Genomic DNA, 16,379 nt, shown 5'->3' with positions numbered 1-16,379 from the left:
GAAAAACCGCTTTGGTGGGCAATGAACACAGAAGAGTTAAGCTAACTTTGCTCAACTTGTCTCATTCTGCAGATTGCCTTCTCCCATTGCAACTTTCTTAAAGAGGGGTAGGACTTAAGTTTTCAAAAAAGATGGGGGCATTGGAAGATGTCACCCGGGGGGGGGGGAAGCTGTGAGTTTCAGTATGGCTGCGGTAGACTTTGAAATGTCATTGATCATCTTCATTTTAAACGTTCATTATTTATCTATCAAATGGCCTACAGCAAAAATTCACCTCTAATAATCCTCTACATAGGAGGAATGCTAATTGAAAAGCTTTACAGATGGTAATATTAAAAATTAAATGTGCTCCTCCAGATTGCTCTTTATTTTTCTCTCAGGTATGATTAAATGGTTTCTCCCATCTGCTGCCTCTCCCCTAGCTTGAACTTAGCACGGTTTTAAGTGTTTATTCTTCTCAAACAAATCTAATGTGTAGCTCAATAAAGCAAAAGATCCAAATTAAATAGAAAAGGCCCTGTCTGGAGGAGGAGGTTCAAATCTCATCAAAATCAGTAGTCTGTAAATGCATAATGAGAAGCCTAAACTGGCAATCCTGTACATACTAAACAGGAGGCAGATTGCATGCATGATTCCGCTGATTTTAGTAGCATTTGGAATCAACTTTGAGACTTCAGCTCGATAAACTCCCAAGAGACATTGATTTTCCTTTTCTTTACAACAATCAATTTGGCTCGAGAAGTATTTATAGTGTACATGGATCCTACACTATCCTGCAAACCTACAAGTCTAATTTAAGGGACTAAGAAGGACTAGGGGTGACGTGATAGCAGTGTTCCAATATCTAAAGGGATGGTACGAAGTACAGGGCCTCAACCTATTCTCCAAAGCACCTGAGGGGCAGTATAAGAAGCAGTCAATGAGAGACCCAATCTAGAATTAAGGAGAAATTTCCTGAACAGTTAGAACGATTAGTGGAATGGCTTTCCTTCCAGAAGTTTTGAGTGCTCCATCACTGGAGGTTTTTAAGAAGAGATTGGACAGCCGTTTGTCTGAAATGGTACAAGGTCTTCTGCTTGAGCAAGGGTTGGAGTAGAAGACCTCCAAGCTCCCTTCCAACTCTGTTATTCTGTTTAATACAGTACTCATAATTGAAATGTTATGTCCTTCAACACACTTAAATATAAGTGTTTATCGTTATCATTGCTCAATTGCAAATTAAATGTGCACCCGAGAGCTTTCAGATATACAGTATATACTGAACTGGTCACAATTGTACCGGGGACATGGTGTCTCAGTGGCTAAGATGCTGAGCTTGTCAATAGAAAGTTCAGCAGTTTGAATCCCTAGTGCCGCATAATGGGGTGAGCTCCCATTACTTGTCTCAGCTTATGCCAACCTAGCAGTTCGAAAGCACGTAAAAATGCAAGTAGAAAAATAGGGACAACCTTTGGTGGGAAGGTAACAGCGTTCCATGCACCTGTGGCGTTTAGTCATGCCGGCAACATGACCATGGAGACGTCTTTGGACAGTGCTGGCTCTTCAGCTTTGAAACGGAGATTAGCACCGCCCCCTAGAGTTGGGTACAACTAGCACATATATGCGTGGGGAACCTTTACCTTTACCTTTATCAATCCTTTTCCAGATATGAGGCAAGTCCTTCTGTAACAGAAGTTGCCCAGTTTTCTGAAATGATTTCTGGATAGCAGAAGCAAGGAGATGAGAATGACATATAAATTATGGAGAGAAGATCCAAGACACAAATAGAAACTCCATTTTTCCTGTAGTGGATTTTTCCATTTTTCCTTCCTTCTTTTCCAGAAGGAAGGATGAAGGAGAGATGAAGAAAAGAATTTCTTTCAAGACACCAAAGATTAAGATATAGCCAATATCAGATGAAATGTGTAATCTTTAGCAATTCGAATTCAAGTTCCTAGTACTCCTATGCTGGATATATTTATGATCTGTGCATTTATTGTTGCCATAACAACCAATTCCCTTCTTTCTCATTATTTCCAATGAATTTACCCACAAGGTTCCCACGTATTACTTTTAACCATTTTTTGAACATATATTTACATTCACAAATGTAATACAAGTAATTGAATTAATGTCATGTTTTTCTTTTCTTTTTAAATTTTTAATTCAGACGTGGATATGCACAGCAAGAGGTAAGATGTACATCCCCTACATTTATTTTAGTAAAAAGTTATAATTTATAGCTGTTTCCTTCAGCATAGTCTGAAGAATTTAATCCACTGAATTAAATGTTATCAGTGAGAATTATGGATGTGTATAAGTCTTCCTGAACTTTTAGATATAACACCTATAGCTCTTTTTTTCTTTTCTGTTTGCTGCCTACATTCCAAACTTTTAAAGTGATTAAAAGACATTATTTGCTATAATAAATGAATAATTATGAGTTAAATGCTTTCAGAAAGGCTGCCCCAGAAAAAAAAACATTTTTTTTTGCTACCCACAAATAAACAGAGATATTATTTCTAAAAATGTGCCTTTTCTGGATTCCTGATGCCCTCTGCCTATTCTTATATCATAAGTTGTATAATTTATTGGCCACCCTTGACAGCCAAGCTATGTTATTTCATAATTGCAATTTTGTACTTAGACCCATAAACAACGTACACAGAGTTTGCTTCCCTTATTAATTGAAGCCTGCACCTGCATTTTGAAATCAAAAGTCCAATTAACAAGACTGCTCTGTAAAATTGTAAGATGTATGTTTTATAAATAGGAATCAATTTCAGGATGAATACAGAACTTGACATTACGAACAGAGGGGGGAAATAGGGAAGAAAATGATGCAAGATGCCTTGAAACACCAACAAAATTATCACAGAATATTTTCTGCACTGAATATAAAATATAGCTGAATACTGAAAACTGTGAAAATAGATGCAAATGGAGTAATGACCTTATTAATAGGTGACCTTCTAAAATAGTTGTTGGGTGACAGAACTGAGACAGTTTATACTGGCAAACTGTTTGCAGTTTACAGGAGCCTTGCTAATGGAATTTACAACAGGGCCCCAAAAGGAAGTTTAACACTCAAGCATCTTCGTTTTCTGAATCTGAGGTGTTTTAGCCCTTTAGCCTTGAAAGAAAATCATTTTGGTCCTGAAACCAAACAGTAGCTCTGTTGTAACCCTATAAAAGTATACTATGGTTCTAATGATATAAAAATTACTCTGCAACTATTTATTTGCCTTTTTCCATTAAATCAAATTTATATATATATATATTTTTCCTTGTCAGCAACAGCAATTGCTGAGACCTTCTCTTCTCAGACCTGAGGTACCGTTTTCTTCCTTATTCTAGAATTCTCCAAGCACTTGTCTTAAATTCTAGATTCTGACCAACATTGTGGAACATGTTGGTTTTTTTTTTTTTTGTCAGAGAAGGAAAAGGAAACAAATGTATGATATAATTGTTAAGATGCACTGATATCTGATGCCTTGCAGTTCCGCCAGTTTATTTCAGATTTTTAAAGTTGATACATTTTTGTAACCTCTGTGGAAGAGGCTTGGTCCTTAGTTCACTGTAAGTCCAACCCAAGTTTCAAACAAATTACATCTTTGCAGAAGAGATAATTATAAGCCTATGACATACTTCACCGATCATATTTGATATTTCGATTCCAGCAGGAGGGAAAGGAAAATGACATACTGAAACCTAAGCCAATGTATCAAAGCCAATATTTGCCACCAGGCAGGTTCAAAGGGTAGGGTTTTTTTTAAAAAAAAAATCAAATTGTGGTCATGATTAGAGCTCCAAGTGCAACATCACAGCTTCTATCTTGATTTTTTTTGACCATAAACATTTTGAGCCACTTATTTTAGAATCCTATATTTAGGTGCAGCCTTAAAGTCTTGAGTTATAATCACTGTTCAGTGCAGGTCGGAGATAAGGAAGATAATCTTGACCATTAAATGTAAACACCATTATGTAGGCAAAACTGGCAGAAACTTTTTTAAAAAAAAATTAAAAAAATCAAAATATTTAAAATCCATCGCTGATTTACTCTAGCAGGAGAGGATACAGTATATAAGCTGTCCCCAACCTTGGCCCAGCCCGGGTGTGGGGGGGGGAGAGGGGAACAGGTGCATGCATGCTAACCCGCCACTCACACAAGTTGAGCTGCGCAGATGTGTGTGCACACCAGTCAGTCTCTTGCGCGGCCTGGTTCCAAACAGGCCACAGCTCAGTAGTGGGCCGTGGGCTGGTTATTGGGGACTCCTGCAGTATAGCACAATCTTAGTCGCAAGATTCTGTGATTATAGTCAATTTCAATCAAAGTAATTCCAACCTTCCCTTGGAATTGATTTGCTTATCGGATCTACTGAGAGGGGCTGACAGCAGATCAATTAGAGTTTCCCTGACATAGGACAATCCAGTCTTTTTGTTTGTTTATTTTCAAGAGCTGCAGGAAAGAATTTATAACTTCATGTAGACAATCTGTTCCTCTGGCTGACAGCTCATATAGTCAGGCAGTTGCCCTAAACAGACCTGAGAATGGACTTCATTGACAAGTGTTCCTTTAGATCAGAAGAGGGAAGCTGGTATATCAGATTTGCAAGGGGGGTGGGGAGAAGGGAGGATATTATTGGGAGAAATAAAAGCCCTTTGTTCTCTTCAGCAAACGAATTTATGACATTTTCCTGAAGAGATTGTGAAAATGCTTACAGATAAACACAGAAAGATTTAAATTGCAGATACTCAATATTATAAAAACCTTCAAATCCAAGAACCCCTTATTATCCAGTCTCCCTATCCCCAGTTTATTATATGCACTGATATATATATATATATATATATATATATATATATATATATCAGTGCATATAATATATCAACTCCTGGAAGCATGAAGCCGAGAACACCAGCCTGAAGATGACGAATGAGACTTCGTCGAAACGTCACCAAGATATATATATTAGATCTGGGTATCCGTGGTAACAAATTTCATGTATCCATGATATTTGGTACGTTTTTTGTGTATTTCATGCGTTCACATGGATTGTTTCACATGTGTGAAGTACGTTTTTAGTGCGTCATTATATGCAGTCTCATTATCTGCTGTTGTTAAGCCAGAACAAACATTTCACAGCAATGAGAGCACTCTTACAGAATTGTCAATTGGTTAGAAGGGAATAGATCCAGGGGTGGGATTCAAATAATTTAACAACCGGTTCTCTGCTCTAATGACCAGCTGGGTAGGCGTGGCTTGGTGGTCATGTCATCATGTGGGCATGGCCAATTCAACGTCACTCACGTCGATGGGCGCTTCGCCTTAGCTGTTACAATATAATAAGGGTTAACCAGAGAGGCAGTTTCGGTAAGTAGGGCAATAAAGATTAGGCTAGAAACAACACCAGAATGTTTCCTTCCTGCCTTCCTTACAGGATTAGCCCTGTAAAGTGGAAAAAAACAAAATAAGATTTCTTCCAACAACTGGTTCCCTGAATTGCTTAGAAAGTTAACAACCGGTTCTCCCAAATAGGTGCAAACTGGCTGAATCCCACCACTGAATAGATCATATAATGAACCTATAGTTGAAATTATAAAAATTCTACTATCATTATTTAATGTTTCTTACAACTAGTTTGTTCAATGGCTGTCACATCCTGTGAATAAGTTGAATTCTTATTGAATTTTGAATATTTTTAAAGAAATATTTTAACTAAATATATAGCAATAAAATAAAAACATATTGTGCTCAAGGTTGTTTACGTTTAGTAACATATGGATCTGTGTATTCCTCTGTATTGCAGGAACTTTCAATGGAATCAGGTATCGATCCCGGACAAGAGTATTACGGGCAAGATTACTACAGTTATGAACATGGGTATGATTCATTTTTTATTATTTTTAGTATGACTTCATAGATTTTAAATCTCTACTGTTACTATTTATTGAAAGCATGTGATAGCTGGAATCTGAAGACTGTGCTCAACGTATTAAGCATTAGTTAATTTAAACAACAAGCCTCTTTAGTAGGGTTTTTCAACCATGAGATGTAATTGAAATGTCATCCCTATAATACATGGTGTATCTGGAAGACCTCAGGTTGGGAAAGATTTACCTATTATTAATATCAATTGCTTGTCAAAATCCATTATGTTAAAAAGCACTTGACTTTGATTATATTCACTTTTCAACAATGTTCAAGAATGAACCCAGCTAGATAGGTCATTAAAGTTTCTTACAATAATTGGCTAGCATCAATGAGTAGGTAGGCAACGAGATTGGAAAGTTTGCAGATAATTGTTACTTTTTGGATTTAATTGCATAAGAGGTCTTCAGCTTGTAAATCAAATAAGCAATAAAGGAATTCTTTATTAGATGCAGTATGACATAATGCACATACATTTTATCTTAGGAAAGCAATAGCGTTTATATACAACTCTGCAGCGTATTACAGCACTCTTTGAGTGGTTTACAGTATCAGCATATTGCCCCCAACCATCTGGGTCCTCATTTTACTGACCTCAGAAGGATGGAAGGCTGAGTCAACCTTGAGCAGGTCAGGATTGAACTCCAGACTTTGGTCAGAGTTAGCCTGCAATACTAGATTCTAACCACTGCTCCACCACTGCTTCTAAGGATGGTAGTGGGACTATTTTTATCTCTACATCATAGGACCTAAAGCAAAGTATGGTCACCTGAAAAATAACTTAAAATTCTAAAGAATCTGTTCCAACCGGAATATATAGTTTTTGTGTGTCGATATGTTATCTAGGAACTATTCCCATCCCATTGCAGTAGAAGTAATGTTATAGACACAAATCTGACCATCTTTTATTTTAATAAAATTGGAATATCTAGTGAATTTTGGTCAAACTAGAATTAATGATATTCTGTTTCTCAGGAAACGGGATGTTATAGTATTTCTTACTAACCACTCCTTTTGCACTTGCAATTATTACTGTTCCTCAGGAAACGGAGTGTTACAGTATTTCTTACTAATCACGCCTCTTTTTGCACTTACGATTATTACTTTTTATTACTTTTGAGGGGTTTTGTTTGTATCTGTGAAGGTAAAATGTGGACACATCTTTCAAGGGTAAGTCTAGAAGCAATTGGTGGCACAGCGGACTAAAGTGCTGTTAAGTAGCACTTAGCTGCCAGCTGCCTGCAATTACTGCGAGTTCAGATCTCACCAGGCTCAAGGTTGACTCAGCCTTCCATCCTTCCAAGGTAGGTAAAATGAGGACCTGGATTGTGGAGGCAATAAACTGACTTTGTATAAAAAATAACACCGCTGGGGGGGGGGGGGGGCAAAAGCCCTACTAAGCAGGTATATACAAAAGTATGAAGGCTATTGCTTAACACATTGTAAGCCACCCTGAGTCTCCGGAGAAGGGTGGCATATAAATCGAACCAATAAATAAATAAATAAATAAGTTTAAGTTTAATGTGATTTATATGCTGCCCTATCTCCAATGGACTCAGGGTGGCTCACAACAATAAAATGCACAATTGCACATTAAAACAATATGAAATTAAAAGTCCAAATTAAAACAGTTTAAAATCCATTTTAAACTATTAAGAACCCCCCCCATCAGTCCAAGCTACGAAACAACCAGGTCTTCAAATCACGGCGGAACCAGCAAAGGTCAAATAAATGATTGGGTTTTTCATTGGGCAAGGGATGGAGAAACTGAAAGTGATGGAATAAGTAAAATATACATATAGTATATGTACTATACAGTAATCGAATGGTATAAAAACATGGAAGTTGTCTGTACCTGGTTTTTCCACCAGGTACGAATTGCCTCAATACGGAAGTCGGCGGCGCCTGTTGTCTCCTTCTGGAATGTATGATGAATATGGAGAAGTGGTTGTGGAGAGTGACGGTGGATATTATTATAGTCCACAGGGGACCTCTACAGAAGCAGAGGTAGGCTTTGATGCTATTCCAAAATTCACTTGAATTCATTGTTCTGGCATTCAGAAGCTCTAATATTCTCTGTGTGCAATAAGTTATCTGGTTTTGTATTCAAACACCTTCTAAAAGAATTCTAAAAGAAGCCAATGGCAAGAAATTCAGAGAAGAGAAGTTCAGCGTTTCTTGCTTGCATATCTCCAGAAAGAGACCATAATGCTGATAGAGCTGTCTAAAACCAGACAGATTTAATTTAATTTAATTTTGATTTTGCTTGATTTTGGCTTTTCCATAGCAGCTTGCCAGCTACCCTTCCATACTGACCTCATCCCATCTTCATAAATAAAGTTCTTGTCTTCTTCTTCGTTGTCCAGAAAATCTTTTCTGGGACAAGACAAAGTCATGCACGGAAATGCACAATTGAAAAATGCAAAAGTACAACTGAAGCAGGGGTGAAATGCTCCCGGATCGTACCAGATTGCCCGGTCCGGTAGCGATCTTGGCTGTTGGTTCAGTGATCCGGTAGCGATGGCAGAGCAAAGCTCCGCCCACCCACCCGGGTGTCATTACTTCCTGGTTTTAACCAGGAAGTAATGTGTTTTTTACCTTCTGCACATGCACAGCCTTCTCCAAAAAAAACCTTCTCCTTCCATTCATTTATCTTTGGACCCATATCACCAAACCAGTGTTTGGATCTTTGCTAATTAAAAAAAAGTTGGAAAAATATTAGAAATTCACAGTCAATATATATTTATAAATAAGGGCCGCAAACCAGTGGTGGGTTTCTCCCGGTTTAGTCCGGTTCGGCCGAGCCGGTAGCGGTGATGATATGACATCACTGAACCAGTTCTCCCCCCCACCCTCCCACCCCACCCACCCATGTTATTCTTACCTTTTATTTGGCCCCACCCCCAATCTATTGCTGCCTCCTGAGTCCCAGCTGATGACTAGAGGGAAAAAAAACTGTTTAAACTCTTGCCACAGGGCTTCAAAAGGCCGTCCTACAGCTGATCAGTGTTAAAAGCAAACAAATGAGTCGGGTCGTAAGTGCGAGGACTGGTCGTAAGTGCGAGGACCTTCCAGAAATGACTCTGACCAGCTAGCCACGCCCACCTAGTCACATGACCTCCAAGCCACACCCACAAAATAAGCCACGCCCACAGAACCGGTAGTAAAAAAATTTAGAACCCACCCCTGCCGCAAACTACCACATTCCTGAAGTCAGAATTAAAGTGCAGCATAAATATTCGATAAGTTCAAATATATACAGGTGGATTATTTAGGGTTTAAAAGACTATAAAGTGACTACAGGAATTTTAATCAACAAATCCTTGAAACCATCAGTTAATTTGTTATTTCTGAAGTGGATAATCTATCATTATTTCTGTCTTTGAAATAATAACCAACTGACATTATCTTTAAACTAAGAATTAAATTTATTATTTCTGTAGTAATATTCATAGAACATAGAATAGCAGAGTTACCTTGGAGGTCATCTAGATTCTTCCCCTCGGAGCATTGGGAAGACCTAGTTGCAGATACAGTATGACTGAAGTGCACTTTAATAAATATGATGGCTACTTGTAAATAAATAAATACATTTTCTCTGTCCCTGAGCTTCATGTCGTATCAGCAACTCTTCCTTCCTTACAGTCTTCAAGATGTTTAGTATTAGTACGGTTAATATACAACAGCCAATAACTCATGAAAAGTAGCATATATTACATTTTTGTTCTGGTAAACAGCCACACCACATTCATAGTTATATATAGGCCTAAAACCAGACTTTATTTATTTTTTAAAAAAATATGGTTTTGACATCTCCTATTCTTGTTCAGATCTATAGTCCCCTCTAGTGGTCTAAGTTAATAATTAAAAAAAATGTTTATAATAAAAAAAACCACACAATTCAATTTTTCCAGCTAACGAATGGATATCTAAAATCTTTCGCAAAATATCAGGTTGATATATGAGATTATAAAATTAAAAGGGAGTGATCTCTGCTAATCCCCAACATTTTGTGTAACATGTAAAATTTAATACAAAATGCCCCAAAGCTAGAGTTTCTTTTAGGAAAATAATTATTGCCAATATTCCTTGAATACACAAATATTCAGGATTTTTTAAAAGAAAAATCATCATATTTATTGAGACAAGTTTTAATTATCACTCAGGATTTTAAAAAGTGCTACACAGGCATTCAACTTTCCTAGGATGCTACAAAAATTAGGATCCACCTGTTTGTTTTGATTCTAGATAAGTTCTAGATATTAGTTACTCTGAGTTTTTTCCCCATCTGTGTATTTTATGGTACCAAGTTTCATTCCAGAAAGTTTTCCAAAATTGTGCTGAAGTGATATATAAATTTCATTTATGTAATTAACAGGGAACAAGTCAAGTTGGAAGAGCTGTAATCCAGAAACCAGGTTCTCGATTAGCTATTAGTAGTACAGGTAAAGAGAAGACTGTAAGAGAAAGTCCAATCCAGAAAAAAAGGAAACTAAGAGCAGTGATGCAGCTGGGCCGAATAGCAGTCAGCGCTCACAGGCCAGTAATAACTGAAGCAGCACCATCCCCATGGAAAAAAGCCAAGATCTTTCCAATGATGCTACAAAAAGGAGGCGGTAAAGATTCAGATTATGTCAAGCTGATGGCAGCACAGCAAGCGGATGGAGAAGACAGTAAGGTTATTGAGGGAAGCTATTTCCAGAAATCAGCAGGTGAAGGACCATCTTCAAAGGAGCTTGGTAAATTTAAACATGCTAGTATTTTGAAGAAAGGTCGGGAACATGGTACCTCTGAGGAAGTAAGTGAATCTGAATCTAAGTCGGGAATTTCAATTAGTGTCACAGCAGAAAGTGAATCTGAAGTTAGTGATTATGGAAAAAGGAAAGAAATAACATCATCTTCTAAGACATCGTCTTCTAAAACAACATCTTCTAAGACAACATCGTCCTCTAAAACAACATCTTCTTCTAAGACAACATCGTCTTCTAAGACAACATCATCTTCTCTGACAACATCATCTACTAAGTCAACTTCCTCCTCCGCATCCTCCTCCTCAACATCATCAGAAAGTAGTTCTTCAATATGTCAATCAGATAAAGATTATTTGAAAGTTACATTAGACCAAGATGAAGCTACTGAAAGCACAGTGGACTCTGATGAAGAACATTCAGATTCACCTGGCTCCACCTCAAGCAGCGACTCAGAAGATGGAACAATCAATTCTCAGAGCAAAGTTTCTGACATTGTAGAAGACGATACAGAATCAAACATCTCATCATTGATGCAAAGTTCCATCAGCAGTGAAGTTACTCCAAGGTCAAGGAAGGACAAGACTTCTGGGTCCAGTTTCAAAAAACATTCTACAGCTGGAAGTGAATTAGATGATGCGATAGTTGAAATATCTGAAGAGACAGAAGAATCAGCTTCCATTGTAGAAGAGGAGCAAGAAAAAGCAGAAGAGGAGGAAGAAGAAGGAGAAGAAGAGGAAGAAGGAGAAGGAGAAGAGGAAGAAGGAGGAGAGGGAGAAGAAGAGGAGGAAGAAGAGGAGGAAGAAAGGGAAGAGGAAGAGGGAGAAGGAGCAGAGGAAGAAGGAGGAGAGGAGGAGGAAGAGGGAGAGGGAAAAGGAGAAGAGGAGGAAGAAGAGGACGAGGAGGAGGAATCAAGTGACCATGAAGCCACGTCCAATAGTGAAAACATTACCTCCAGCCAACAAACAGGGAGCAGTGAAGAACAGACTGATGGAGATACTACTGAAAAGGAGAAAAGCACTATGAAGAAACCAACATCTGCAAGAGTTTCCAAAGAAGGCATGAAAAGTGAAAATATAAAGAAAAAGGGCCCTGAAGAGTATTTAGGCGAGTCAGAGAATGACACCAAAGATGTCCCTGATACTACAGAATCAGACATGCCTAGCGATTCGACATCCTTTTAAAAGAAAAGTGAGACTATAGTTAGAAAGTTTGCAGTGAAGTGGGTTTGTCTGTCATTCGTTTGCTGTGCACTCTGTATTCCTCTTTGCCAATGAGAAAGCGTTATTATGAAAATCCCATAGAACAAACCAGGTAGACAAAATATGGAAGATAGTCATACTTTTGCAGAAGTACTACTTGTTCTAATCGGAAAAGGTCAAGAGGCCTAAAGAACTAAATATTAAATCTCTCAGTGCTATGACAAAGCATTCTAGAATAAGGATATTAAAAGCAGTTTCATGCAGTATAAATCACCATGTAACGCTTTCTGGTTCACTGGTTTATTCAGGCGTAGAGATGCTTGAAGATGTGAACTGCTCTGACCCTTCTTTCTAGTGATGGTTAATTCACACAAGGAAGTTTTCCCTTGACACTGCAATTGTCAAGAAAACCCATGTGAATTAGTTATGCACCGAAACATATGTACATTACTATAATGCATGGTTTGTATTTTCTTAAAAGTGCCTGCATATCTTTAAAAAGCAATTCTATTTATACATATTTTTTTCTCACTTTAACTTAGTTTGCAAATAATCTCTCTCTTTAGTCCTTAAACTGATAGTTAGTTTTGTTCTTTTGCATGGAAATTCATCTTGAAGTCGATTGATGCTTTTGCTTCCTTGGCTGGTGCCAATTATAAGGATACTATAGACTCTCATTGCACTTTTTAGTTGCTTGTTTATGAATTTCATATTTAGATAAAATAATTTAAATGATGAGATACGTGTTCATATTAGATCCTTGGTGAACGTTTTTTTTTTTTTTCTATTCATGTCCATACCTTCCACTTCCTTGAAGAATAAAAATGATTCTTTCATTTGATACAATGAGCCATGATAAGAAGAAATACCAAGCACTCTTCATAGTCCTTGTTAAATGTATTTTGAATGACTTTTGAATGGAAGAAAGCGATTATGTTTAAAATACTAACCTTATTATTAACATGAGTACCACCTGTGTTGCTAAGTCCTATACATTTCTCAGTTTTTAATTTTATGTTGATAGTTTAATTATTTCATAATAAGGCTTTCATATATGAACTTTGAATAATTCCTTGTTATCTCTTCATGGAGGGATGTGCATCAAATTATGGTTATGCCTATCCAGGGCTGGGCTTCAAAAATTTTAGCAAGGGGTTCTCTGCCCAATTGCTGGGTGGGCATAGTCGGTGTGGCCTAGCTGGCCTCCTGCACCATGGCGGGGGGGGGCGTTTTTGTCCTTTCCAGACTCCGGAGGCTTTCCTCGAACCTCTGGGAGGGCAAAAACAGCCTCCCCAGGCTTCAGAGGCCCTCTGGAGACTGGAAACGGGCCTGTTTCTGGCCTTCTCAAACTTCTGGTAGGCCCATTTTTCACCCTACCCGAGCCTCCATGGGGACTCCTGGGAGGGGCGGGTGGGATGGGCGGAGCCAGCCAGGAGTGAGATTTGGGGGTTCTCCAAACTGCACAGAATCTTAGCTAGAGGTTCTCCCGAACCCCTGCGAACCCCAGCAGCCCACTCTTGTGCCTATCCCAGTATCACTATAGATCTTTACATTTTTTAGCTATTGGTTCACTTGAACAAATTTCAGGAACTGAATTGATGCTTTCTGAGAAATTCCTCCATAGGATAATAATGTGCAGAATTACCTACAGCTGTTTTACCTTGTGCAGGAGATGTCTGGAGATACAAATAAAGCTCACCTGTTCCCCAAGCATGTTTCATATGATTGAAACAGAGATGTAGGCACAGACAGAAATATGCTTCTGAACCTTTTGAATGTTCAAATATCCATAAATATGACCTCAAACATGATTTGTTCTCCACACAAGTCCTAAGAGTAGACTCACTTAAACAATTGAGCCAAAAACCTACTGAAATATTGCAGAATTATTGAAAATTCAAAGAGGTTTGCAAACTTTTAAGCATTGCTTTGTATATATAGATTCATATCACTCTTCTATCCATAGTGTCAGTGTCCCAGCACTGACATATAAATAAAGGGAGGAGAAGCCTGAACTTTTGCCTGCTAAATCCCTTTGAAGATTCTGTCTCTTCGGAGATGGGGAGGGGGGAAACATTCCTCTGATCTGATGAAGAAGGAATCAGGAAAGTGACTTGGAAGATAGCCAATGAGAAGCAGAGAATTGGGGATCGGAAAGGGAGGGATTGGGGGGCAAAGGTCAGTACTGACCGCGAAAAGAGTCAGGCTCAGATTGCTGTGCTTGAATAAAGAGAAAATTTCCTTAAAGATTGGCAGTTTGGAAATTCATTTATTTTGAGATAGCATCGAAACTTGACACATAGGTGGTACCAATGATATTTCTTCCAAAGTTAGAATATTTTAGCCAATATAGATTCAAGACTAACCTTAAATGTATTAATTTAAGATCATTTTCAGTATGTTACTTAAATGTCATGATTGGGTGAATATTTTTATTCTCCTCCTTCCAAATTGCACAACAGATTTTCACTATGTCCTACTTTCCACATAATTGAAAAATAAACTTCCTGCATGCTACAAACCAGAGAGGAGAAGATGGGCAAAAGGGATGATTGCTTCATACACATTGTCTCAATATTGTTACAAGTTATTGTTTTAAATGCGCTTACCTTCCATTTCAAAGAGCATGGTGTGAGAAACTAGTGTCAACCGATGCATTAATCAGGGGGGCTATTGTAAATCTTATTTCTATGCTTAGGTTTTTTTTGTTTTGTTTTTTTTAAAATAGAGACAGAAAAGCAGGCATGTTTATTATTATTATTTATTAGTTTGTCAAACATGTACAAGATAGCAAGTATAAATATGAACATGGACATGAACAAAGGAAATGAATACAAATAAACGGGAACAGTAAGACAGGGACGGTAGGCACGCTGGTGCCCTTATGCACGCCCCCTTTACGGACCTTTTAGGATTGAGGTGAGGTCCACGGTAGACAGTTTAAGGTTGAAGCTGTTAAGGGTTAATGTTCTGTATTAAAAATAAACTAGGAGATACTTAAATATTTTCCTCTCTTTTTGTTGTCCTCCAGTGGGCCAAAAAGAAAAGGATCAAGTTGGTTCTTGATCCTGAATACGAGAGCAGCTCCACTGGAGAGGACAGTGCTCCAGAAAGCCAGAGGAACCGTCTCAGCCACCCCAATATTCCAGCCAACGGGAACAGCAATATCTACATAGCCCAAAATGGGTCAGTGATCAGAACCCGTCGAAGTTGCCTTTCGAACAATTTGAAGGTCACCTCTCCTGCCAGACTGGGAAAACAATTCAAGAAGCTCGATAAGTTAGGAGTAACGCACGAGGAAAACATCCCACTGAAGACATTTCCCACAGGGGCAACATCTAACGATAAACTGAACCCCAGACCGTGTAGTGTTTCCTTTGCTGCCTCTGCTTTAGACACTGACAACATAGCAACCAAAGCAGCAGGGAGCAGATTGAAAAGCACAGACCAGCAAGAGTCCATCGTTGAGAATGAAGGTATCAAAGAGACTTCGGACTTGCCGAGTGACCACGCACAGTCAGAAGATGAGGAACTCTGGATGGGCCCTTGGAACAACCTTCACATACCAATGACAAAACTGTGACCTCTCTTTTTCGTTTTAATTTTTATCTCCCATTTATAATAATAATTATAATGATAACAATAAAACCACTTTTTATCGTCACCAAGGAGAACCGTACAAACTTTGTATTGCGCATATGAGTTGTATACTTCAAACAAAATGCTTTAAAGTAAAAGGAAAACAAAAGACAAAAACAAAACAAAAAAATCCAGAAAATTTGCACTCACCTTTGTACTAATTATTTTTTCTTCCCACAAGTCTTTTTTTTTTTTTTTTGGATGGGCTCCAAATTCACTGAACAAATTTTCATTAAAATGGACTCGTTTGTTGGCTTCAGAGTTATTGCCTAATAATAACAGTCATAAAACTATTATTGGAATGTTCAAACAGTGATTGTTCAGTGTTTTTAACCGAAAAGGCAACCATGACATATTTGAATGATTTGTCTGTAAAACCCAGAAGAAGTTTGATTTCACAACATATAAACATGCATCAAGTAGATCTAGTAATAGTCACATATTGTCTATATTCTAAGTTTTTTTTCCAGATAGTTCCATGATTCTTTCTTTGACTATATCTTGTACCAGCTAGACTCACATTGATCATTCCAAGGTCAGTTTTGGTCTTGTAGGGGTTTATTCCTTCTTTGAATGATTCTTTATAACAAATTACAACTGCCTTTGAAATTCATTATAGTCCTTTCAATGTGCCTTATACCTAATCAGAATGTATTCAAGAATGTAGCCATCTCAGCTAATGCTATACCTTTTTCCTGAGCCATTTATTCTACAAGCAATATTCCAGACCCTCCAGGTGATTTTTGTCCAAATTCAAGTTGAATCGAGTTTCTTCACATGTGACAGAGAGTTCTGATAGTTCAACTCAAGATCCTTTCCAGTTTAGAACATTTAAAAAAAAAAAAACCTCTGCAAAGGGAAATCAGATGGTATATGCAT

The 16,379-nt window shown here is 37.9% G+C and overlaps 2 protein-coding genes across 5 annotated transcripts in view; both read left to right on the top strand.

Moving 5' to 3' along the window:
- Positions 1-15,525, top strand: part of PCDH15 (protocadherin related 15) — a 716,117-nt gene extending 700,592 nt beyond the window's left edge. For 3 of the 4 annotated variants that reach the window (XM_087871772.1, XM_060682278.2, XM_087871771.1), the window contains 5 exons: positions 2,150-2,171; positions 3,274-3,312; positions 5,790-5,863; positions 7,783-7,918; positions 14,893-15,525. In XM_087871772.1, the coding sequence (XP_087727898.1) occupies positions 2,150-2,171; positions 3,274-3,312; positions 5,790-5,863; positions 7,783-7,918; positions 14,893-15,444 (823 nt within the window). In that variant the 3' untranslated portion in view covers positions 15,445-15,525. The remainder of the gene's footprint in view (positions 1-2,149; positions 2,172-3,273; positions 3,313-5,789; positions 5,864-7,782; positions 7,919-14,892) is intronic. The other variant, XM_060682279.2, reaches the window with a different exon arrangement.
- LOC148113156 (uncharacterized) lies at positions 9,608-11,907 on the top strand. Its single transcript, XM_087872174.1, has 2 exons — positions 9,608-9,640; positions 10,290-11,907. The coding sequence occupies exons 1-2, from the start codon at positions 9,608-9,610 to the stop codon at positions 11,841-11,843; spliced, it is 1,587 nt and encodes a 528-aa protein (XP_087728300.1). The 3' UTR covers positions 11,844-11,907.
- Positions 15,526-16,379: the final 854 nt, after the last annotated feature.

The sequence above is a fragment of the Pantherophis guttatus genome, chromosome 6, assembly GCF_059756535.1.
Source record: "Pantherophis guttatus breed Tessera chromosome 6, ASM5975653v1, whole genome shotgun sequence".
Taxonomy (NCBI): domain Eukaryota; kingdom Metazoa; phylum Chordata; class Lepidosauria; order Squamata; family Colubridae; genus Pantherophis; species Pantherophis guttatus.
Note: the sequence above shows the minus strand (reverse complement) of the source record. Positions and strands in the feature narration are given on the sequence as shown.

Coding starts and splice junctions, on each gene's coding strand:
- LOC148113156 (XM_087872174.1), top strand. CDS start 9,608: ATGAAAAGTAGCATATATTACATTTTTGTTCTG. Junction 9,641..10,289: donor TATATTACATTTTTGTTCTG/GTAAACAGCCAC, acceptor TGTAATTAACAG/GGAACAAGTCAAGTTGGAAG.